Source organism: Somniosus microcephalus, chromosome 14 (assembly GCF_052327205.1).
Source record: "Somniosus microcephalus isolate GS21.2 chromosome 14, FLI_Smic_1.0, whole genome shotgun sequence".
Classification (NCBI taxonomy): domain Eukaryota; kingdom Metazoa; phylum Chordata; class Chondrichthyes; order Squaliformes; family Somniosidae; genus Somniosus; species Somniosus microcephalus.
Genome location: NC_141000.1, coordinates 12,656,389 through 12,678,477, shown reverse-complemented (window position 1 = coordinate 12,678,477; position 22,089 = coordinate 12,656,389). Strand labels below are relative to the sequence as shown.

General features: G+C 47.8%; 1 protein-coding gene across 7 annotated transcripts in view; it reads right to left on the bottom strand.

Annotated features, from left to right (window-relative positions):
• Positions 1-22,089, bottom strand: part of LOC147107336 (MSL complex subunit 3-like) — an 80,570-nt gene that overhangs the window by 22,646 nt on the left and 35,835 nt on the right. For 6 of the 7 annotated variants that reach the window (XM_086006252.1, XM_086006251.1, XM_086006250.1 and 3 more), the window contains 4 exons: positions 20,416-20,681; positions 19,196-19,296; positions 5,854-5,953; positions 4,143-4,227 (listed from right to left, as the gene is read on the bottom strand). In XM_086006252.1, the coding sequence (XP_085862378.1) occupies positions 4,143-4,227; positions 5,854-5,953; positions 19,196-19,296; positions 20,416-20,681 (552 nt within the window). Of the gene's footprint in view, positions 1-4,142; positions 4,228-5,853; positions 5,954-16,549; positions 16,771-19,195; positions 19,297-20,415; positions 20,682-22,089 lie in introns of those variants that run through there. The other variant, XM_086006255.1, reaches the window with a different exon arrangement.

The window sequence follows — 22,089 nt, the reverse complement described above, 5'->3', positions numbered from 1 at the left end:
CGAGGAGGAAGAGGCTTTGTAGCCAGACTCCTCAGAGGAAGCTCCAGCCTCTGAGGGCGCAGCGTCAGCAGAAGTAAGCGCACCCAGCACCAGCGCAGACACACACCTCGGTGGGACCTTCGGGACTTAGAGTAGTGTTGTCACCTGGTGTATCACAGCTCACAAGTGAGCATCAGCAGGGTGTGGAGACAGGGACAGCAGTGGCGAGTCCTCGTCGGAGGGCGCAGGCCTCTGCCAGCTCAGCTCAGCTGCATGTCGACCCTATGCCTCTGGGTCCATCCGCAAGAGAGGAGGTGATGGATCTCCATGCACAGATGCAGGAGTCTCTGGCAGGTTTTGTCTCCAGGGTCGCTGCGAGTGTGGAGCGAATGGAGGAGTCCATGGCGAGCATGAGCAGTGCCTTATTGGAGTTACTGGCGCATGAAAGCATCACCATGGAAAGGTTGGCAACCTCCGTGGTAAGGCTGGCTACTGCCGAGGAGAGGAGGGCTGCGGCCGAGGAGAGCAGGGCTGCGGCCGAGGAGAGCAGGGCTGCAGCCATGGAGGAGCTTAGTCGCCAGGGTATCGAAAACATGGTGAGTGCTCTGAATAGAATGGCATCTCGAGGAGCGATGGGCATCTATTGAGCACCGAAACCAGACCTTCATGGAAGTCCCTCTGAGCAGGACTTCCACTGCTGAGACGGGTCCCCATGGCCCCCCTGATGTGCAGCAAGGTGCTCTCCAGCCACTTGCAGGCGCTGAGAGGGAGCTGACCCATGAGGGGGAGGTTGTTGGCACACCTCAAGGAAGTGGGGGCTCCTCTCCACGCGCTCACACTTCCATGCCACTTCAGAGCACTCGGTCAGAGCCCCGCCGGAGTTCACACCCCGTGAGATAGGAGTCTCGAGCCCTGCACAGCCGCAGGAGCAGCAGTCTGCTGGCGAGCCCTCAGGCTCGCCACCCCAGAGGACACCCGCCAAAGGTGTCGAGACAGGCGCAGCAGGAAAGTGAGCAAGGGGCCTCCACATCTGCTGAAGCCACAGGGGTACCACTACGTAGGAGCACGCGTAAGAGAAAAATAAAGCACCACTAATCACAAGGGTAGTCACTTGGGTGAAAAGTCTTGTAAATAGTTTTAATGCCATCATTTTCCTGTACATAAAAAATCTGGTGGCAACTGCTGCAGTTATGGCGTCTGTCATTTGGCGAATGGGGATATCACATAGAGGCCTTAGGATAACTTGCAGATGTCAGCAAGCTGGTCAAATAGGTAGGAATGTGCAGGCATGGGCCACTGTCCATGGTCAGTTAAGAAGCAGTGAGGCTGCAGTGTTTGATGTACCAGGCTACGCAAATCTGCCCAGGATGTGTGCGTTCCTTGCATTCCGCCTAGCAATGTTCTCGCGCACTGGTGCCGCTGGTTGGCGGGCCTCTGCAGGATGCTTGTTTCCGTCCTCCTCAGCATCATCCTCATCCGAGGCGGCTCTGTGAGGAGCCTCTTGGTCCTGCGGAATCGGCAAGCCACGACGCTGTGCCATGTTGTGAAGCACACAGCATACGACGACGATTTGGGAGACCCTGGCTGATGAGTACTGTAGGGCTCCACCTGATCTATCGAGGCATCTGAAGCGCATCTTCAGCAATCCGATGGTTTGCTCGATAATGCATCTGGTGGTAATGTGGCTGGAGTTGTAGCGCTCCTCAGCTTCGCTGGCTGCTCTCCTCAACGGCGTCATTAGCCAAGAGCGCAGGGCATATCCCTTGTCTCCAAGTAGCCATCCTTGAAGTTCGTTTGGCGCACTGAATAGCGGAGGCACAGTAGACTGGCGCAGTATGAAGGAGTCATGGCAGCTGCCAGGGTACCTGGCACAAACATGCATAATCACCTTCTTGTGGTCACACACCAGCTGAACATTAAGGGAGTGGAAGCCCTTGCGGTTGACAAAAACTCCTGGATTGCGGTGGGATGCCCTAAGAGCCACATGTGTGCAGTCAATGACGCCCTGCACCCTTGGAAAGTCTGCCAGCTGAGCTAATCCAAGCGCTCGCGCCCTCACACTTGCGCGATCCCTGGTGAAATGGATGTGATTGTGCGCGAGGGCAAAGGTGACCTGTTTGATGCAAGTGTGTGCGGCCGCCTGGGAGGTGCCGCTGATGTCTGCTGCTGATCCCTGGAAGGAGCCCGAGGCATAAAAGTTGAGTGCGGTGGTGACTTTGATGGCCACTGGTAAGGAGTGTGGACCTGGTGCTCTGGGCTCCAGGTCTTGCTACAGCATTGCGCAGATGTCAGTCACAACCTCTCGCGAAAGTCGGAGCCGCCTCTGGCACTGCTGCTCAGTCATGTTGAGGTAGCTCACCCTGTGTCTGTAGACCCTGTTTGGGGGGTATCTCCTACGCCGACGGCCTTCCATGCGCTGACCCCTTCTGGCCTGTGCTGCCTCAGGTGGGTGAGCCGCAGCCTGCCACTCCTGCTGGTGCTGCTGTTGCTCCAGCCTCCTCTGCTGTTGGAGATCCTTTAATGCCAGGAAGGGAAGGAACAAAAGGCCTCCCATGCTTCTGGCAGATGCCTCCGTTGAGGAGGCGCTGAGTTAGGGTGGTGAGAGGGGCTTCCCAGGAGCTCACACTGGAGAAGTGTGTGAGGCTCCAACCTTCCACAGCTGTGCCCAAGCCTTCAGCAACAAGGTCCTGCAGCCTGCAAATGCTGTCTGATTAAATCTCTTCAGTCCTGATTGACCTGCAGCTGAAAGCAAGCAAGCCAACTTTGTTCACACCAGGTTTCATCAGCGGTGTTCCCACCAGGCGTGTTTTACGTGGGGAAAGGCTGAAAATTGCAAGGGACCCTGAAAATAGGATTAAACATGCCAATTATTGATCATTAGGCCCCCGCCGACCATTCCCGCCTGCTGCGGGCGGGACTGATTCGGGTCGCGCTGAAACACGGGTGCGAAAGACGGGCGGGGGGGGGAGTCGCGACCCCCTATTTCTGCGATTTTTCAGCTCCCGCTCGCCTGAAATCCCGCCCAACGGCTGGGGGAAAATCGGGGCCTATGTACATTGCTGTACAGACAGTTTAACTCATTTTTAACAGTTCATCTCACTTTATTGTTAACCATCTTTTTACACTCCTGTTCTAGAACTCTCTTTATTCCCTGGCCATCAATTTCCTCCCTTACTTTATTCTTTCCTGTTTTGTTTATATTTAGACTGGTTTCATTTCTTGTAGATCCCTCCCTCCCATCTTACTAGTTTAAAGCCTTTGCCACCTCCCTATTTACCCTTTCCGCTAGGACACGGGTCCCATCCTGGTTCAGATGGAACCCGCTCCATCGGTACAGCTCCTTCCTGTCCTAGTACTGGTGCCAGTGTCCCATGAAAAGAAACCCCTTTCCCACACCAGCCCTGTAGCCATGTGTTAATTCTCCTGATCTGACTGTTTCTATGCCAATTTGGATGTTGCTCGGGCAGTAATCCAGAGATTATTACCCTTGAGGTCCTGCTTTTTAATTTTGCTCCCAACTCCTGATACTCCCTTAGCAGGACCTCCTCCCTGTTCCTACCTATGTCGTTTGTTCCAACATGGACCAGGACAACTGGATTTACCCCCTCCCTTTCCAAATTCCTCACCAGCCACCTCGAGATATCCCTTACCCTGGCACCGTGTGGGCAACACACTCTTCGGAATTCTCGTTCGTGGCTGCAGAGGACGCTATCTGTCGCCCTAATTATAGAATCCCCTATCACTACCATACTTCTATTCTGCTCTTCCCCCCCTTTGGACAGCTTTCTGAGCCATGGTGCCTTGGTCTGCATTGTGGCTGTCCTCCCCGCAGTCTTTCTCCTTGTCCTCACAGGTAGCGAGTACATCGTAACTGTTGGACAGGACCAGTGTCTGCGGGACCTCCTTCTCAACCTCTCCTAAGTAAACTGGAATTTAATCTTGTGGCCTTCAGCTGCACGTGAAGAGATCAGAACTGGACACAGTATTCTAACTGAAGCCTAACCAAGGTCTTGTGCAAGGACAAAATGGTATGCTTTGTTTTATCGTGAATTATCCTGTGAATACAAGCTAGAACCTTTTTGGGTATAGCTTCTCAATTCACTGCAGCGGATTACCACTAATTCCACAAAATTCTATCTATGAAACACATTTTAAAATCTTACCTAAGGAACAGCTCTAGGTGCTTCACCAAGACCTTCAGATTTCGCTCAGTAATTTGCATCTTTCCCAACAGCTCTGGTAGCTTCACTGTAACAAAATTGATAAAATAATATGCAATTCAGTTAAAAAAATTTTGCTAGATGGCACTGAAGCTTCCTTCATCACCCATTGTGTACCTTGGTAACAAAGAGTGTGACCATATTTATTATACTATTTGTTTTATTTCCCAGAACCAGAGGAGCAAGTAACCAAAACCTCTTATTCTCAGTTTGTTACTTACTGTATTTCTCCCTCCAGATCCCAATATACATTTGCAGCATTTACTAAAGATGCAATAATGTATTTATTCTGCACTCCTCCCTCCTCAAAATCTTCCATTCGGTTTCAGTTTTTTTACCCCTTCCCACTTGCATCCCACGGTGGAGTTTGCTGAAGCTGCCATTGGTGCATCACTGTCAAGGGAATTCCCCACCCCCCAAGCTATTGAGTGTTCAATAACCAGCACCTGAAGAGTTCATTATTTCCGGACTGGGTGGTTGGCTGATCGCCTAATGGACTTCGGCCACTGTCCAAGGCCAGCACCAGAATTCCTCAAACACCCCCCGCTGATCCTATCGCAGACATTAACATTCCTCGGCGTCACAAAAAACCTCATCTGCAACAACATTATGCACTCAGAATTTTTATTTAATGGTTAAAGCTGCATTAAAAGGTGAAACAAAATTAAGTCTCAATTTTCCACATGGGTCACCCTACACTCTCGGGGTTACACATCTACAGTAACAAATTCAAAACTGCATACATTCTGTCACTCGCTGCAGCATTTTGGGTACTTGTACCCATGTGGAAAGGATTTTGTTTTATGCTACCACATTGCTATACAGGATAGATTTAGCTTACAATGGTTAACTCCTAAAGATACATTTTTGACTTAACATTCAAAACCAGATAGAATAACTAATTAAAATATTTCCCAGGTAAGCCAAGCTGGTAGGTGATTGGCTGGTTGGCGAGTACTTTTCCTTCCCTTTTAAACCTTTATAAGTTGGTAAGTTCAATTAAATAGAGGTGTGATATTCATCATCTAGAATCGGGGCAGAGGGTATTTAAAAATAATAATAAATGTAATTAATTACATAGAATGGGAGAGCAGGTGATGTGTTACTGCTGCAATATGTGGGAGCTGGTGGACACCATTGATGTTCCCAGTGATCACATTTGCAGTAAGTGCTGGCTGCTCGAGGAACTCCGGCTCCGTGTTGATGAGCTGGAGTCCGAGCTTCAAACACTGCGACACATCAGGGAGGGGGAGAGTTACCTGGACTCTGTGTTCCAGGAAGTAGTCACACCAATTAGATTAACTAATTCGTATGGCCTACTCCTGCTCCTTATGTTCTAAATCATAGAATCATACAGCACAGAAGGTGGCCATTCGGCCCAATGTGCCTGTGCCAGCTCTTTGAAAGAGCTATTCATTAGTCCCACTCCCCTGCTGTTTGCCCATAACCCTGCAAAATATGATATGACCAGGGATTATCAGAGGTTTAGCTGTCATTTTCAAAAATTCCTTACATTAAGAGTGGAACGTCTCTTGAAATTCAAATTTTGACTAGTTTTCCATTTGATATGGCATCTATTTATAATGAAAGATAATACATTTCCTCTGCACACTTCCAGTTTCTTCCACTGAAAATAAAATGTGCAAAGACTTACCAAACAGTCGCAAAAGATGCTGAGCTCCATAGATATACGAAGGTGCAGGAGGCTGGGCAGTCAGTGGATAATTATCTGGCATCATTTTCCAAGACAAAACCTATTAAACCAACACAAAAATCCGTTTTCGGTCACATACATTTGCTTTTAAAATACAGTCAAAGCAACAAAATTTCAACAGATTAAAGTCAATTCCAATGCACTCCTAGATTCCTAATCCAATCAACAGCACATCGTTAGATTTTAAAGAAGACTTGCATTTATAATAGCGCCTTTCACGACCACCGGACGTCCCAAAGCGCCTTACAGAGGTACTTTTTTTTTTTAGCTAAATGCTTCCCAATCTAAAGGGTCATGTTTAAGATAATCAATCCATTGCCAAATCTAACCTAACAGCACATTTTAGGTGTCCATTGTTTATGCAAAACATAAATTTAAAAGTGAAATATATTAGGATTCCAGTTGCTTTTCTATAACAAAACCAAATAATTTACACTTGTACTAAGAAATGTTCCCAATTCTGTACATTTCTCAAGTTCTACTTTCTTAAAAAAAAGAACACTTTTACATAGAATTACATGGAAATTTCAAGACGAGAAAAGGGCGCCTTGCAGTTTCCTTTGTCCTCCGAATTATTTAACAACCTTCTATTTTAGTATCATCCGCAAATTTGGACACCATTCCCTCTAGCCTTATATCCAAATCATTGACGAGCACAGTAAACAGAAGTAGTCCCAAAATAAAACCCTGTGAACACCACTACCCACTTCCAACTACTCTGACAAACTGTCTGTAAACTTTGGGGGGAATTTTAACCTAAAAAACCAGGTGGGTTGGGGTTAGGTAAACATAGGAACAGGAGTTGGCCATTGAGCCCCTCGAGCCTGTTCCACCATTCAATGAAATCACGGCTGATCTGCGACCTAACTCCATATACCCGCCTTTGGCCAATATCCCTTAATACCGTAATACAAAACGCTATCAATCTCCGGTTTAAAATTAACAATTGACCTCGCACCAATTGCCATTTGCAGAAGAGAGTTCCAAATTTCTACCACCCTGTGTGTGTAGAAGTGTTTCCTAATTTCACTCTTGAAAAGCCTGGCTCTAATTTTTTATGGCCCCTAGTCCTAGAATCCCCAACCAGCGGAAATAGTTTCTCTCTATCTACCCTATCTGTTCCCCTTAATATCTTGAAAACTTCGATCAGATCAACCCATAACCATCTAAATTCTAGGGAATACAACCCTAATTTGTGTAATCTCTCCTCGTAACTTAACCCTTGAAGTCCGGGTATCATACTGGTAAACCTACGCTGCACTCCCGTCAAGGCCAATATATCCTTCCTGAGGTGTGGTGCCCAGAACTGCTCACAGTGCTCCAGGTGTGATCTAACCAGAGTTTTGTATAGCTGTAGCATAACTTCTACCCCCTTGTACTCTAGTCCTCTAGATATAGGGCACAGAATGTACTCTGGGTGGGGGACTTCAATGTCCATCACCAAGAGTGGCTCGGTAGCACCACTGCTGACCGAGCTGGCCGAGTCCTGAAGGACATAACTGCCAGTACGGGCCTGCGACAGGTGGTGAGAGAACCAACACGAGGGGAAAAACCTACTTGACCTCGTCCTCACCAAATTACCTGTCGCAGATGCATCTGTCCATGACAGTATTGGTAGCAGTGACCACCGCACAGTCATTGTGGAGACGAAGTCCCGTCTTCACACTGAGAACGCCCTCCATCGTGTTGTGTGGCACGGCCACCGTGCTAAATAGGATAGATTCAGAACAGATCTAGCAGCTCAAAACTGGGCATCCATGAGGCTGTGGGTCATCAGCAGCAGCAGTATTGTATTCCACTACAATCTGTGACCTCATGGCCCAGCATATCCCTCACTCTACTATTACCACCAAGCCAGGGGACCAACCCTGGTTCAATAAGGAGTGTAGTAGAGCATGCCAGGAGCAGCACCAGGCATACCTAAAAATGAGGTACCAACCTGGGGAAGCTGCAGCACAGGACTACATGCATGCTAAAAAGCAGAAGCAGCATGATATAGACAGGGCTAAGCGATCCCACAATCAACAGATCAGATCAAACCTTTGCAGTCCTGCCACATCCAGTCGTGAATGGTGGTGGACCATTAAACAACTAACGGGAGGAGGAGGCTTAATGATTATCCCCATCCTCAATGATGGTGGAGCCCAGCACGTGAGTGCAAAAGTCAAGACTGAAGTGTTTGCTACCATCTTCAGCCAGAAGTGCCGAGTGGATGATCCATATCGGCCTACTCCCGAGGTCCCAGCATCACAGAAGCCAGTCTTCAGCCAATTCGATTTACTCCACGTGATATCAAGAAATGGCTTAGCGCACTGGATACAGCAATCGTGAAGACTTGTGCTCTAGAACTATCCACACCTCTGGCCAAGCTGTTCCAGTACAGCTACAACACTTGCACCTATCTGACAATGTGAAAAACTGCCCAGGTATGTCCTGTTCACAAAAAGCAGGACAAATCCAATCCGACCAATTACCGCCCCATCAGTCTACTCTCAATCATCAGCAAAGTGATGGAAGGTGTCATCGACAGTGCTATCAAGCGGCACTTATTCACCAAAAACCGGCTCCTGACCTCATTACAGCCTTGGTCCATACATGGACAAAGGAGCTGAATTCCAGAGGTGAGGTGAGAGTGACTGCCCTTGACATCGAGGCAGCATTTCAGCAAGTGTGGCATCAAGGAGCCCTAGTAAAACTGAGGTCAATGGGAATCGAGGGGGGAAACGCTCCACTGGCTGGAGTCATACCTAGCACAAAAGAAGATGGTTGTGGTGGTTGAAGGTCAATCATCACAACCCCAGATCATCGCTGCAGGAGATCCTCAGGGCAGTGTCCTAGGCCCAACCATCTTCAGCTGCTTCATCAATGACCTTCCCTCCAACATAAGGTCAGAAATGGGGATGTTCGCTGATGACTGCACAGTGTTCAGCGCCATTCATAACTCCTCAGATAATGAAGTTGTCCATGCCCGCATGCAACAAGATCTGGATGACATTCAGGCTTGGGCTGATAAGTGGCAGGTAACATTCGCGCCACAGAAGTTCCAGGCAATGACTATCTCCAACAAGCGAGAGTCTAACCACCTCCCCTTGACATTCAACAGAATTATCATCGCCGAATCCCCCACCATCAACATCCTGGGGGTCACCATTGACCAGAAACTTAACTGGACCAGCCACATAAATACTGTTGCAACAAGAGCAGGTCAGAGGCTGGGTACAGCAGACTTTGGTTTATCCGGATGTTGCATGTCCAGAAACCTCGATCTACCGGCAGAAATCAGGAGCCGTTCTGTTAGGTTGTTTTTCTTCTCGTGGCTTTTTTTTCCCCCAACAGTCAGGCTTTGGAAAGTCTCTCTGAAGCTGTTGCTAAGCTACAGAGACGCTTCCAAGGTACGGGCCGGCCGACTGTTTGAAGCTGTTGCTAAGCAACAGTGTTTGTTGTCAGATACGGAGATGAAAATCTCCGTATGCTTCAACATTAACTTTGTATGTCCGGCAGTTTTGATAGATCTGCAGCGAGTGTCTCACCTCCTGACTCCCCAAAGCCTTTCCACCATCTACAAGGGCACAAGTAAGGAATGTGATGGAATACTCTCCAATTGCCTGGATGAGTGCAGTCCAACAACACTCAAGAAGCTCGACACCATCCAGGACAAGCAGCCTGCTTGATTGGCACCCCATCCACCACCTTAAACATTCACTCCCTCCACCACCGGCGTTCTGTGGCTGCAGTGTGTACCATCTACAAGATGCACGGCAGCAACTCGCCAAGGCTTCTTCAGCAGCACCTCCCAAACCCGCGACCTCTTCCACCTGGAAGGACAAGGGCAGCAGGCGCATGGGAACACCATCATCACCAAGTTCCCCTCCAAGTCATACACCATCCTGACTTTGAAGTATATCACCGATCCTTCATCGTCACTGGGTCAAATACCTGGAACTCCCTCCCTAACAGCACTGTGGGAGTACCTTCACCACACGGACTGCAGCGGTTCAAGGCGGCGGCTCCTCACCACCACCTTCTCAAGGGCAACTAGGGATGGGCAATAAATGCTGGCCTTGCCAGCGACGCCCAGATCACATAAGTGAATAAAAAAAAATATAAAGGCCAGCATCCCATTAGCCATTTTGATTATTTCCTGTACCTGGACCCCCAAATCTCTTTGGACCTCTACTGTTTTTAGCTTTTCACCATTTAGAAAGTACCCTGTTCTATCCTTTTTAGGTGCAAAGTGGATGACCTCACATTTGCCTACACTTAAATCCATTTTCCACAGTTTTGCCCATTCACTTAACTTTATATACTTCATGTAAACTGCCTATAATGCCGCCTATCTTTGTGTCATCGGCAAATTTGGATATATGACTTTCTATGCCATCATCTAAGTCATTAATAAATACTGTGCATAGCTGAGGCCCCAACACAGATCCCTGTGGGACACCACTAGTCACATCCTGCTAAAGTCTTCAAAGTCTGAATCCTGACCCCCATCCGCCCACTTCCAGTTTTAATGGGGGTGGGATGGGCAGCCAACCTGCTGCCAGGAGGCGGGTTGCCCATTTAAATATTATAATGAGGCTACCGTGCCTCAGATTTAACCTCCATTTTAAATTTAACTGTAGCTGGTCAGGTTTTTCACACCTCGTGAAACCCGCCATCTAAAGTAATGTGAGGACTGCTGGTTCCAGGAGGCAAGTGCCTTTACACTTATCTCCTTGATCCAGAGTCTCTGCCTCAGCCACCCCGAGCAGGCCTCCAATCTACGCCCCAGGCCTCCGATCCTCCCCCCAGGTCTCCGATCCTCCCTCCCACGGGCCTCCGATCCTCCCTCCCACGGGCCTCCGATCCTCCCTCCCACGGGCCTCCGATCCTCCCTCCCACAGGCCTCCGATCCTCCCTCCCACAGGCCTCCGATCCTCCCTCCCACAGGCCTCCGATCCTCCCTCCCACAGGCCTCCGATCCTCCCTCCCACAGGCCTCCGATCCTCCCTCCCACAGGCCTCCGATCCTCCCTCCCACAGGCCTCCGATCCTCCCTCCCACAGGCCTCCGATCCTCCCTCCCACAGGCCTCCGATCCTCCCTCCCACAGGCCTCCGATCCTCCCTCCCACAGGCCTCCGATCCTCCCTCCCACAGGCCTCCGATCCTCCCTCCCACAGGCCTCCGATCCTCCCTCCCACAGGCCTCCGATCCTCCCTCCCACAGGCCTCCGACCCCCCTCCCACAGGCCTCCGACCCCCCTCCCACAGGCCTCCGACCCCCCTCCCACAGGCCTCCGACCCCCCTCCCACAGGCCTCCGACCCCCCTCCCACAGGCCTCCGACCCCCCTCCCACAGGCCTCCGACCCCCCTCCCACAGGCCTCCGATCCCTCTCCCACAGGCCTCCAATCATCCCCCTCCACGCCCCTTGGCCCCCCGATCGTGTAGCTCCCGGCACTCCGATACTTGCACCCGCTGCTCAGCCGACGCCCCACCCAACCCTCCGATCGTTCCCGACCCACCTCCCTCACCGCTGCTCCGATCGATCCCAACTCTCCCCGCCCTGCTGCTCCAGCCACCCCACAGCCTCCATGCGATCCCTCCCTCCCTCCTCTCTGCATCCTAGTGCCGCAGGCCTACCCGCCCGCAGCCAGCCAGCCTCTCAATCTGGCTACGGGTGGGAAACAGAGGTTTCCCATGCAAATCATGCCCGCCATTAAATTCAACAGGGCCTGCGGGAAACCCTTTCTCCCAGGTTTCCAGACCGCTTCCGAAATCCCCCACTCCCAACCCATCTCCTGATTAAAATTCAGGCCTTTGTTTCCTCCCTTCTAACCAGTGTTTAGTTTAATTTGCTAATCTACTCCTAATTCCATACCCCTTAATCTTCTTCAAGTCTGCAGTGTGGTACCTTGTTAAAGGCTCTCTCAAAGTACCCCGGACACTACATGCATTGCAATACCATCGCTATACCTGCCACTCCTAGAAACATAGAAGATCGCAGTAGGCCATTCGGCCCCTCGAGCCTGCTCCGCCATTGAATGAGATCATGGCAGATCATCCAAATTCAGTACCCTGTCCCTGCTTTCTCCCCATGTCCCTTGATCCCTTTAGCCATAAGAAATATATCGAACTCCTTCTTGAATATATTTAATGAATTGGCCTCAACTGCCTTTTGTGGTAGAGAATTCCACAGGTTCACTACTCTCTGGGTGAAGAAATTCCTCCTCATCTCTGTCCTAAATGGCTTACCCCTTATCTTTAGACTGTGACCCCTGGTTCTGGACTCACCCGCCATCGGGAACATCCTTCCTGCATCTAGTCTGTCTAGTCCTGTTAGAATTTTATAAGTTTCAATGATCCCCTCTCATTCTTCTAAACTCCAGTGAGTATAAGCCCAATCGACCCAATCTCTCCTCATACATCATTCCTGCCATCCCAGGTATCAGTCTGGTGAATCTTCACTGCACTCCCTCCATGGCAAGAACATCCTTCCTCAGATAAGGCGACCAAAACTGCACACAATACTCAAGGTGTGGTCTCACCAAGGCCCTGTACAACTGCAGCAAGACATCCTTGTTCCTGTACACAAATCCTCTCGCTATGCATGCTTACCTTCAGCGACTGGTGCACAAGGACACCCAGGTCTCGTTGCACTTCCCCTTCTCCCAATCTATTGCCGTTCAGATAATAATCTGCCTTCCTGTTTTTGCCACCAAAGTGGATAACCTCGCATTTATCCACATTATACTGCATCTGCCCAATCACCCAACCTGTCCAAATCATACTGAAGTTTCTTGGCATCCTCCTCACAGCACACATGCCCACCCAGCTTTGTGTCGTCTGCAAACTTGGAGATATTGGGGGACAAATTCGGTATCGCCCCATTTGGGGCGCCGTTATCGGCCGTGCGCAAAGTTCAGCGCCTGGCGTTAATTATCGCCGCTGACAGCAAACTTGGCTTTTATCGCCCCTGGAGGTGATTGGAGCGCTAAAGCAGGCGCTTCACACCTGTCTTAAGGTGCAAAGGCCGAGGAGTGAGGCGCTACCTCAGAGTGCTGGCGAAGCAAGGAAGGGCAAATCAAAATAAAGTGCTGCTCAGTACTCAAAACTCCTTCACACAGCGTTGAATCTCTCCAGAAGTCTGACTGCATGGCACAAAAATGTCACCGACAAAAAAAGGCAGGTAGCAGTCGCCTTTAAATAGCACTCCCCAAGTCCCTTTCTGACAGCATAATGCTCCCCTCAACCTGTCACTGCTAGCGGCAGGCAGTAAGGCAGGGGGCGCCACTCAATATCCGGTCCGGGGCGCTGCGCACTCGAATGACGTCACAATCTGCCGGTGCAGGAGATCGTGGCGGAAGTGTTTAGCGCCGCCGCAAAATGTCTAGTTATTTCGCGAGCGGCACAAACATCGCCGCGCAGGCCTCTAGTTGCTTTGCGCCTCAATTGGCGCCCTCTTAAGGCGCAAACAACTGAATTTTTCCCCCATTACATCTAGTTCCCTTGTCTAGATCATTTATATATATTGTGAATAGCTGGGGTCCTAGCACCGATCCCTGCGGTACCCCACTAGTCACTGCCTGCCACTCGGAAAAAGACCTGTTTATTCCAACTCTTTGCTTCCTGTCTGCCAACCAGTTCTCTATCCAAATGAGTACCTTACCCCCAATCCCATGTGCTTTAACTTTACATGCTAATCGCTTATGCGGGACCTTATCGAAAGCCTTCTGAAAGTCCAAATACACCACATCCACTGGTTCTCCCTTATCTATTTTACTACCAGTTACGTCCTCAAAAAATTCCAGTAGATTAGTCAAGCACGATTTACCTTTTGTAAATCCATGTTGACTTTGTCCGATCCTGTCACTGTTTTCCAAGTGCTCTGCTATTACATCTTTTATAAGGGCAGCACGGTGGCATAGTGGTTAGCACTGTTGCCTCACAGCGCCAGGGACCCGGGTTCAAATCCGGCCTCGGGCGACTGTCTGTGTGGAGTTTGCACATTCTCCCCGTGTTTGCGTGGGTTTCCTCCGGGTGCTCCGGTTTCCTCCCACAGTCCAAAAGATGTGCGGGTTAGGTTGATTGGCTATGATAAATTGACCCTTAGTGTTAGGGGGATTAAATACGTGGGGTTACGGGGATAGGGTGGGATATGTGGTGGTGTTGGTGTAGGGGTTACAGGGATCGGGTGGGATATGTGTCGGTGCAGGCTCGATGGGCCGAAATGGCCTCTATCTGCACTGTGGGGTTTCTGTGATTCTGTGATTTCTGTGATAATGGACTGTAGCATTTTCCCCACTACCGATGTCAGGCTTACCGGTCTATAATTCCCTGTTTTTTCTCTACCACCTTTTTGGAATAGTGGGGTTACATTAGCTATCCTCCAATCCATGGGAACTGTTCCAGAGTCTATAGAATTTTGGAAGATGACCAGCAATGCATCTACTATTTCTAGGGCCACTTCCTTAAGTGCCCTCGGATGTAGATTATCCTCCAAGAACTCTGATCAGGTTTGCCAAGCGTGCTCTTGTTGGCTGCTTCTAATTATTTTCTCTTGTTCCAGATATTTAGTAATTTCACTTTTAATTAAAGATGGCAACATTTTCCCTATCACAGATGTTAATTAACTGGAGTGTAATTATCCAGGTTTTCTCTGCCTCCCTTTCTGAAAATGAGTATCACATTGGCCACTCTCCAGTCGTCCTGCACACATCCACTTTCAATAGAATCTGGCAGTAACATTTGTGGGGCTCCCGCTGTTGTATCCCATCAGGTCCCAGCTCTTTGTCCTCCTTTAGCTTAATTAATTTCTCTAATACGTTCCTTTTATTTATTAAGAATATGTCACCTCACTTCTGATCAATTTCAGGATTTAACTCCTTCCCAATATCCTTCTCTTTACTAAACACTGAAGCAAAGTACTTGTTAAAGATCAGAAAATGCTGGAAATACTCAGCAGGTCAGACAGCACCTGTAGAAAGAGAAACAGAGTTTCTGACGAAGGGTCATCGACCTGAAACGTTAACTCTGTTTCTCTCTCTACAAATGCTGTCTGACCTGCTGAGTATTTCCAGCATTTTCAGTTTTTAATTTCAGATTTCCAGCATCCGCAGTATATTGTTTTTGTACTTGTTAAAGATCCCCACCTATCCTCTACTAACTCACGATCCAGTCCTCTCAGGGTCACACCTCACAATTACCAATTCTCTTTTTGCTGATATATTTGTAGAATAATATATTTTTTGAGATTCTCTCTTCATACTCCATCTTTGCTTTCCTATCCCATTCATAACCTCTTTCCTGATTTTCTCATATTTGTTCTTATTTTTAATCATATTGGCCTCTATTTATCCAGCAGAAACTTGTAGTCTCCTTTAAAAGAAAATATGGTATATTGTGGCAGAGCCACCAGGGGACTCTTATATCGATGTACATAATTATCTGTAACAGAATGAATCTGTACCTGTATTTGTTTTACTGCATGTAAATAGTGCGGTCTCTGTAGGATTAAGACCAAACGCGATGACGTCACCACGTGGGTCACGTGACGTTCCCAACGGCGGGAAACGTGCTGACGTCATACTGAGGAGCCTTCTCTCTCAGTCCTCGTGGAGCCAGCATTGAGCATAGGCCTGTTAGTTAGTTCTCCTGCGTTTTGATTGTTACTTCTGCAAAACAGTATTAAACTTCGTTTGGTTGACAGACTGACTTGATCTCAGTCCTTTGGTTAGGAATCTAGCAATTCCTACAGTGGTGACCTCGAACTTTCGCAAACTATCTTCGCGGAGGAAGCGAAACGTAACGAAACGATGGAAGCGAACGCGGTGGTTTTGAAGCTCCCTCAGTTTTGGGAACAACAGGCGACCTCCTGGTTCGTGCAAGCGGAAGCTCAGTTTGAACTTCGAAACATCATGGCGGATCAAACCCATTACCTTTACGTGGTCTCCGCACTCGACGGCTCCACGGCTTCAAGGATCATCAACCTGCTTGAAAACCCCCCGGTCGATGGCAAGTACAAAACGCTAAAAGCGCGGTTAATTCAGGTTTTCAGCCTCACGAAGGCGGAATGCACACGCCACTTACTTACGCTGCCCGGGTTAGGCGACTCCAAGCCATCGGAGTTAATGTGCCAGATGCTCACACTCCTTGGCTCCGAACCGCAATGCTTCCTCTTTCGAGAGTTGTTCTTGAGTCAATTGCCCGAGCAGGTACAGGCAGCCCTCGCAAGATCGGATGCTATGGATTGCGTCGCGCTTGCCGCCGAAGCAGACACTATTTATGCGGTCACGCAGCAAACTGCGCCGCCACGAGGCGCCCCTCCCTCGCGGACTCCGCCCCGACGCCTCCATCGCCCGACTTGTGTTTTTACCACGCCCGTTTCGGCGCGAGAGCCAGATGCTGCCGGCCTCCCTGCAGTTTCACGCCTCAAACGAAGAAAAAACGCCAGCACCAAATACGGGAAAGGAAGACCGATCCTGAGGGATGTCCCACGGCCGCGATGGCGATTCCGGGAATATAGGAGTCGTTCGAACAGGCTTGTCCGACCTCCTCTTCGATTGACTTTCACTGTTAAAGACAATTCTGGGGGGGCACATGTGGCAGAGCCACCAAGGGACTCTTATATCGATGTACATAATTATCTGTAACAGAATGAATCTGTACCTGTATTCGTTTTACTGCATGTAAATAGCGCGGTCTCTGTAGGATTAAGACCAAACGCGATGACGTCACCACGTGGGTCACGTGACGTTCCCAACGGCGGGAAACGTGCTGACGTCATGACGTCAGACTGAGGAGCCTTCTCTCTCAGTCCTCGTGGAGCCAGCATTGAGCATAGACCTGTTAGTTCTCCTGCGTTTTGATTGTTACTTCTGCAAAACAGTATTAAACTTCGTTTGGTTGACAGACTGACTCGATCTCAGTCCTTTGGTTAGGAATCTAGCAATTCTTACAATATATTTATTCCGTGTAACAACAATGATTTGCATTTCTACAGCACCTTTAATGGCACGCTTGATTGGCACCCCATCCACCACCTTAAACATTCACTCCCTCCACCACCGGTGCACCGTGGCTGCTGTGTGTACCATCTACAAGATGCACGGCAGCAACTCACCAAGGCTTCTTCGGCAGCACCTCCCAAACCCACGACCTCTACCATCTAGAAGGACGAGGGCAGCAGGCACATGGGAACACCACCACCTACAAGTTCCCCTCCAACTCCTGACTTGAAAGTATACCCCTGTTCCTTCATTGTCGCTGGGTCAAAATCCCGGAACTCCTTCCCTAACAGCACTGTGGGGGTACCTTCACCACACGGACTGCAGCGGTTCAAGAAGGCAGCTCACCACCACCTTCTCAAGGGCAACTAGGGATGGGCAATAAATGCTGGCCATGCCAGCGAAGCCCACATCCCATGAACGAATAAAAAAGAAAAAGAATTCAAGGGGCATAGTCAGACAAGAACAGTTGCCGGGCCAAAGGAGAAGATATTATGAGAGCTGACCAAAAGCTTGGTCAAAGAGGTAGGTTTTAAAGAGGAGAGGGAGGTGGAGAGGCGGAGGAGAATCTCAGAGACAGCTGAAGGCACAGACACAGGTGGTTGTGGGATGAAGGGAGCGGGGATGTGGGAGCCCAGAATCAGAGGGACTAAGAGTTTGGGGGTGGGGGAGGAAGACTGTAGGGCTGGAGGAGGTTAGAGATAGGGAGGCCGAGGTCATGAAAGGATTTAAACACGAGGATGAGAATTTTAAATTGGAGGGGTTGAGGACTAGAGTGATGGATGATCGGGACATAGTGTGGTATATTTACACACTTGCATTAACATTTGCAGAACTAGTTATCTGTTAAATAAAAGAGATGGTTAATTTAATTGGTCTGTTGATAGACTAAACATGTGGCCTCCCTTTAAAAAAATGCAATCCAGATACATATTTATTGGCACAAACTTTCTGGCAAATTTGTATATAATTTAAAGAATTGAAGTCATGGTATACAGAATATACTAGTCCTGTGATTAACCACAAACATTTCTGGATTTGACTTTGTGTACTCAAATGAGCAGTTGATGGTCAGTGCAATGGAAATTGGTCCTTCAACCAAGCAAACTACTGGATCTCCATGGAGGCGACAGGCAGTGAGTAAATACATTTCTTCTCCCAAAGGATTTTGTTTTAAGTATATGCAGTACCAGTAACAAATTCACAGCATCTTTTAAACTCAATTTTTCCAAAGTACTCCTGCCATTGAAGCACTTTGTCTCCTTTATAAAATAACTGAACCTCAGCTTCGGAGTTTTTCAGACTCCCTTTCATTTTGTTAATTGACATTCACTCTATCGAATTTTGAAGATGATTAAATTGGAAATTGTAATTTGACCCTAAGTTAATGTAACAACTCTAATACAAAAACTGATCACAGCTGTCATCTTAAAAATTACGCCGTAGATCCATCAAGTAATTCAGAGCTCGTCTTACCGATACATGAAAATACAGTTTAGAAATAAAAAAGCAAATTTAACACAAATGGTTTGCTATAATACTATCATAGTCCTAACAATAAAATCCAAATTTCAGAATTATGACACAGCTCAAACTCTGCCGCACGCATTCTATCCTTAGTTCCGTTCCCCTATTACTCCTGTGCTTGCCAACCTTCAGTGGCTTTTAACTGGCTATAAATCCATTTCAAAATCCTCCACTAAGAATCCATCCATGTCCTTGCCCCTCCTTAACTCTGCAACTTAATTCAGCCCTATATGTTCCTGTATGCACCCTCTGTTCTTGACTCTGACCTCTTTCATATCCCCCCTTCTCTCCACTCCACTTTTGGCTGCGGAGCCGTAGACCATTTCAGCCCACACTCTGGAATACTCTCCCTAACCCCCTCCACCTTCCAAGTTCTCTCCCCTCGAGGACAGATTCCTGCGCCCGGTTCGTGCTGGACCAATTGCACTCCCAAGCATTTCTCGAGAGGCAAGCCTTCCCCCATGTTGGAATGCGTGTGTCCTTATGAAGTGGTTCTCATCTTTAACCATTATGTAGCAGGTTCAAGTTTGAAGGAATTCAGACTGAACAGAATACACCAGAATTTGAATATTTTTCATAGATGATGCATTTCAGTAGAAATGCACAAAATTGTTGGCTTCCAACAATGGCATTTTATTAAAGGATGGATTGCTTTTCTGGGAGAAAAAACATGGTCCACATTAAGAGCATGGCAAGTTCGAAACCACCGCTCTAATCTTTTTAGTAATATACACACATGCTTAGCCCAGAGAGAGGTTAGGACTCCTACCTCATTCAATTCATTACTCCTTCTGCCATCAAATACCGCAACCCCTTCTTTACTAGGCGTGAGCGTGACCGGAGATGAAGAGCCACTATGGACAGGCGTTTCTTTAAAATAGATTTAAAAGAAACAAATATTAACTTTCATTTTACAAAGATACCATAAATAGGAGAAAGCATGAGGGGCTACCTTCAAGCACAATCCTCCAGGACCATAACATCTTAAACAGCCTAAAAGTGCCATTTATTTCCAGAGCCACTGGTTTTCATATAAGAAAAACTGATAGAATCACAGAATGCAATCTCCATAACATGGAATAAAATCGTCAAAGCCCCATGTAATGAAAACAGTGTTTGACTTGTACAGTCACCACAAAACAGAGGCATTGGTTATTTCCTTTAGGCAAAATATCCCATTTAAACATTTCCCAGGGTTCAGGCTGAGCTCTTACTGTACCTAATCTAGGCTAGTGGCCAAGATACAGAAACCCATTGCAACCTGGTCAAGTTCATAGAGAGGACTGTTCAATCAGTGACCTACAAAAGGAGTTAGATAAAATCTGCAATTGGGCAATTCAGTTGCAGATGAAATATAATGCCGATAGGTTTAAGGTCCCACACATTGCTGGGCAAATGGACTTCACAAGTATATGGTGTGGAAATAGCTAAAGGTGAAGCAGAAAAGGATCTGGAGATCATTGTGGAGCAGCAATAAGCAAAAAAAACCAGAATGCTGAATTCTACTGCTAGTCTGAAGGCATCATGGTAAAGTTATACAGTGCTCTGATCAGGCATTTCTCACACAAGACATCTTTGAGTGAGATTGGCAGCTTATTGCTGTGGGACCATGACCAGTCGGAACTAAACAAACAGCCCAAACTCATAGGACCACTACAGACAGACAGGGAAGACTTTCATCCCATGAATCTGGACTGGATTCGAATCCCGGTCGCAGAGGCTGAAGGACATTAACCCATTAACTCCATCCAGTCTCGTACACTTGACCCAACCTAAAATGTGAATTCAATATATTGGCACAGATTTTAAACCATTGTGTCACTTAAATAGTAATTGTTCATTATTAACTGTGGCTAGGTCACCAATTATCTCCAATAATTAATATTTCATAATTAAAAAGGTGATCTGTGGTTATGCGCTACCTGGAAAAGGATTTTTTTAAATTAATGTCATTAACACTTTAGCTTCAATAAATTGGTGAACACTTACTTTTCTCCAAGTGTAAAAGTAACCTGGGCATTTGGGCAGCAGATTCATAAAACCGACGCTTAGACTGGGGGGAAGCGCTGCTTTCAGACAGCCTGTCACAGCCTGATGCATGCCGTGTAGATCGCCTCAATGACTGAACAGATTCAGGATCAATTTTTCGTCGCTTTGGTGTTGCAGAGTCTCCCGACAACGGCTGGCTGTCTGTAGATTGAGGTGTTGATGGGTTCAGAAGAGGAGGAGGACTTGGTGAATGTTCCTTTTGAGGTCTATTAAAAAAAAACACAAGTTAGTAAACAGAATAAACACTTAGTTAAGTGCAATTCTTCAGTAAATGTCAAGGCTAACAGTCTTAGTGGTACGCCCTCAGACATATTAAAAATGTACACATAAGCAGACACATAACTAAAATGACCAAAGTCAACAATGAGCCTTGTTGGAGTATAGTTACCCTACCAAAGTCGTCTGGAGAGGGAACTAGTCAGTACACTAGAAGTTCAGTAACAATGGCCTGTCCATGTGCCCGAATCACAATTTTCCAAAGGTTTCCCAGTCAATCTCTCTGCTGACCAACACTTAAGTTTTAATGACAAGCAGGTTTTAAAGTACTGTTGCTTTCCATCCACCTGACTGTGAAGGAAGTTACCGAGCAGCACAGTAACCACTGATGCCAGTTAATTCGAATCTGAATTAAAGTGCCAGTGAGCAGAGTGGAGCATGCAGTGACTGCAAGGTCAGCTGGTTACTGTTTATCATACCAGCTGTTAACTTCCTTCATGGTCAAGCAGGTGGAAAAATACAGAATACTGGTCTTTAAATCATGCTCGTGATTGAATTTGAACATTGGGAAGACCAAAGTAATTGGTTTTGGCCCAGTCATAAATTCCACTCCCTTGTCATCGATTCCATCCTCCACCCTGGCTGTTCCAGACTGTGCAAAGCCTTACTGTCACGTTCAACCAAGCGATGGGCTTCGAACCAATGTCCCCTGTAATTTTTCTTGGTGCGCGGGCCCTTTAACTGGCTGCACAGCTCATTGGATTTTTTTGTGCATGTGCAATTATTTCCATTGAAAAAGCCGGTGAGCGGCCTGCGCGGGACCTCAAGACCAATCTGTGGCCGTGCAGCTTAGCGGGAACGTTGTTTCGAACCCCACATCCTATGCATCACCAAGATTGCTTCGTTTTACCTCAACACCGCCTGCCTCCACCACTACCTCAGCTCCACTGCCAGCAAAACTCTCATCACACTTTTGTCATCTCTAGACTCCAATTCTCCACTCTACATGAACACCAGCTTGCTCAAAACTCAGCCGCCCGTGTCTACACCATTTGCCCCTCACTCCAGGCCTCACTGGCCTAGATTGACCGTCAGTTCCCCACTGCTTTCTATCTAAAATCCTCATTGTTGTCCTCAAATCCCCCTACTGCTATGCCTGACCTGATCCCTCAAGCCTGATGTCTCCTCCAATTCTGGCTATTTATGCATTCCCCCTCCCCAACTTCACCCCATTATTGGTGTAGAGACTTTAACCACTCCCTGAAACTCCCTCCCTAAACCCCTCAGCCTCTCCACATCTTTACAAACCTTCTCAATGCCCACTTTTTCAACCAAAATGTCAGTTATCGCTCCTACCATGGTTCAGCATGTTTTCACTGGTAAAAATAAATAGCATAA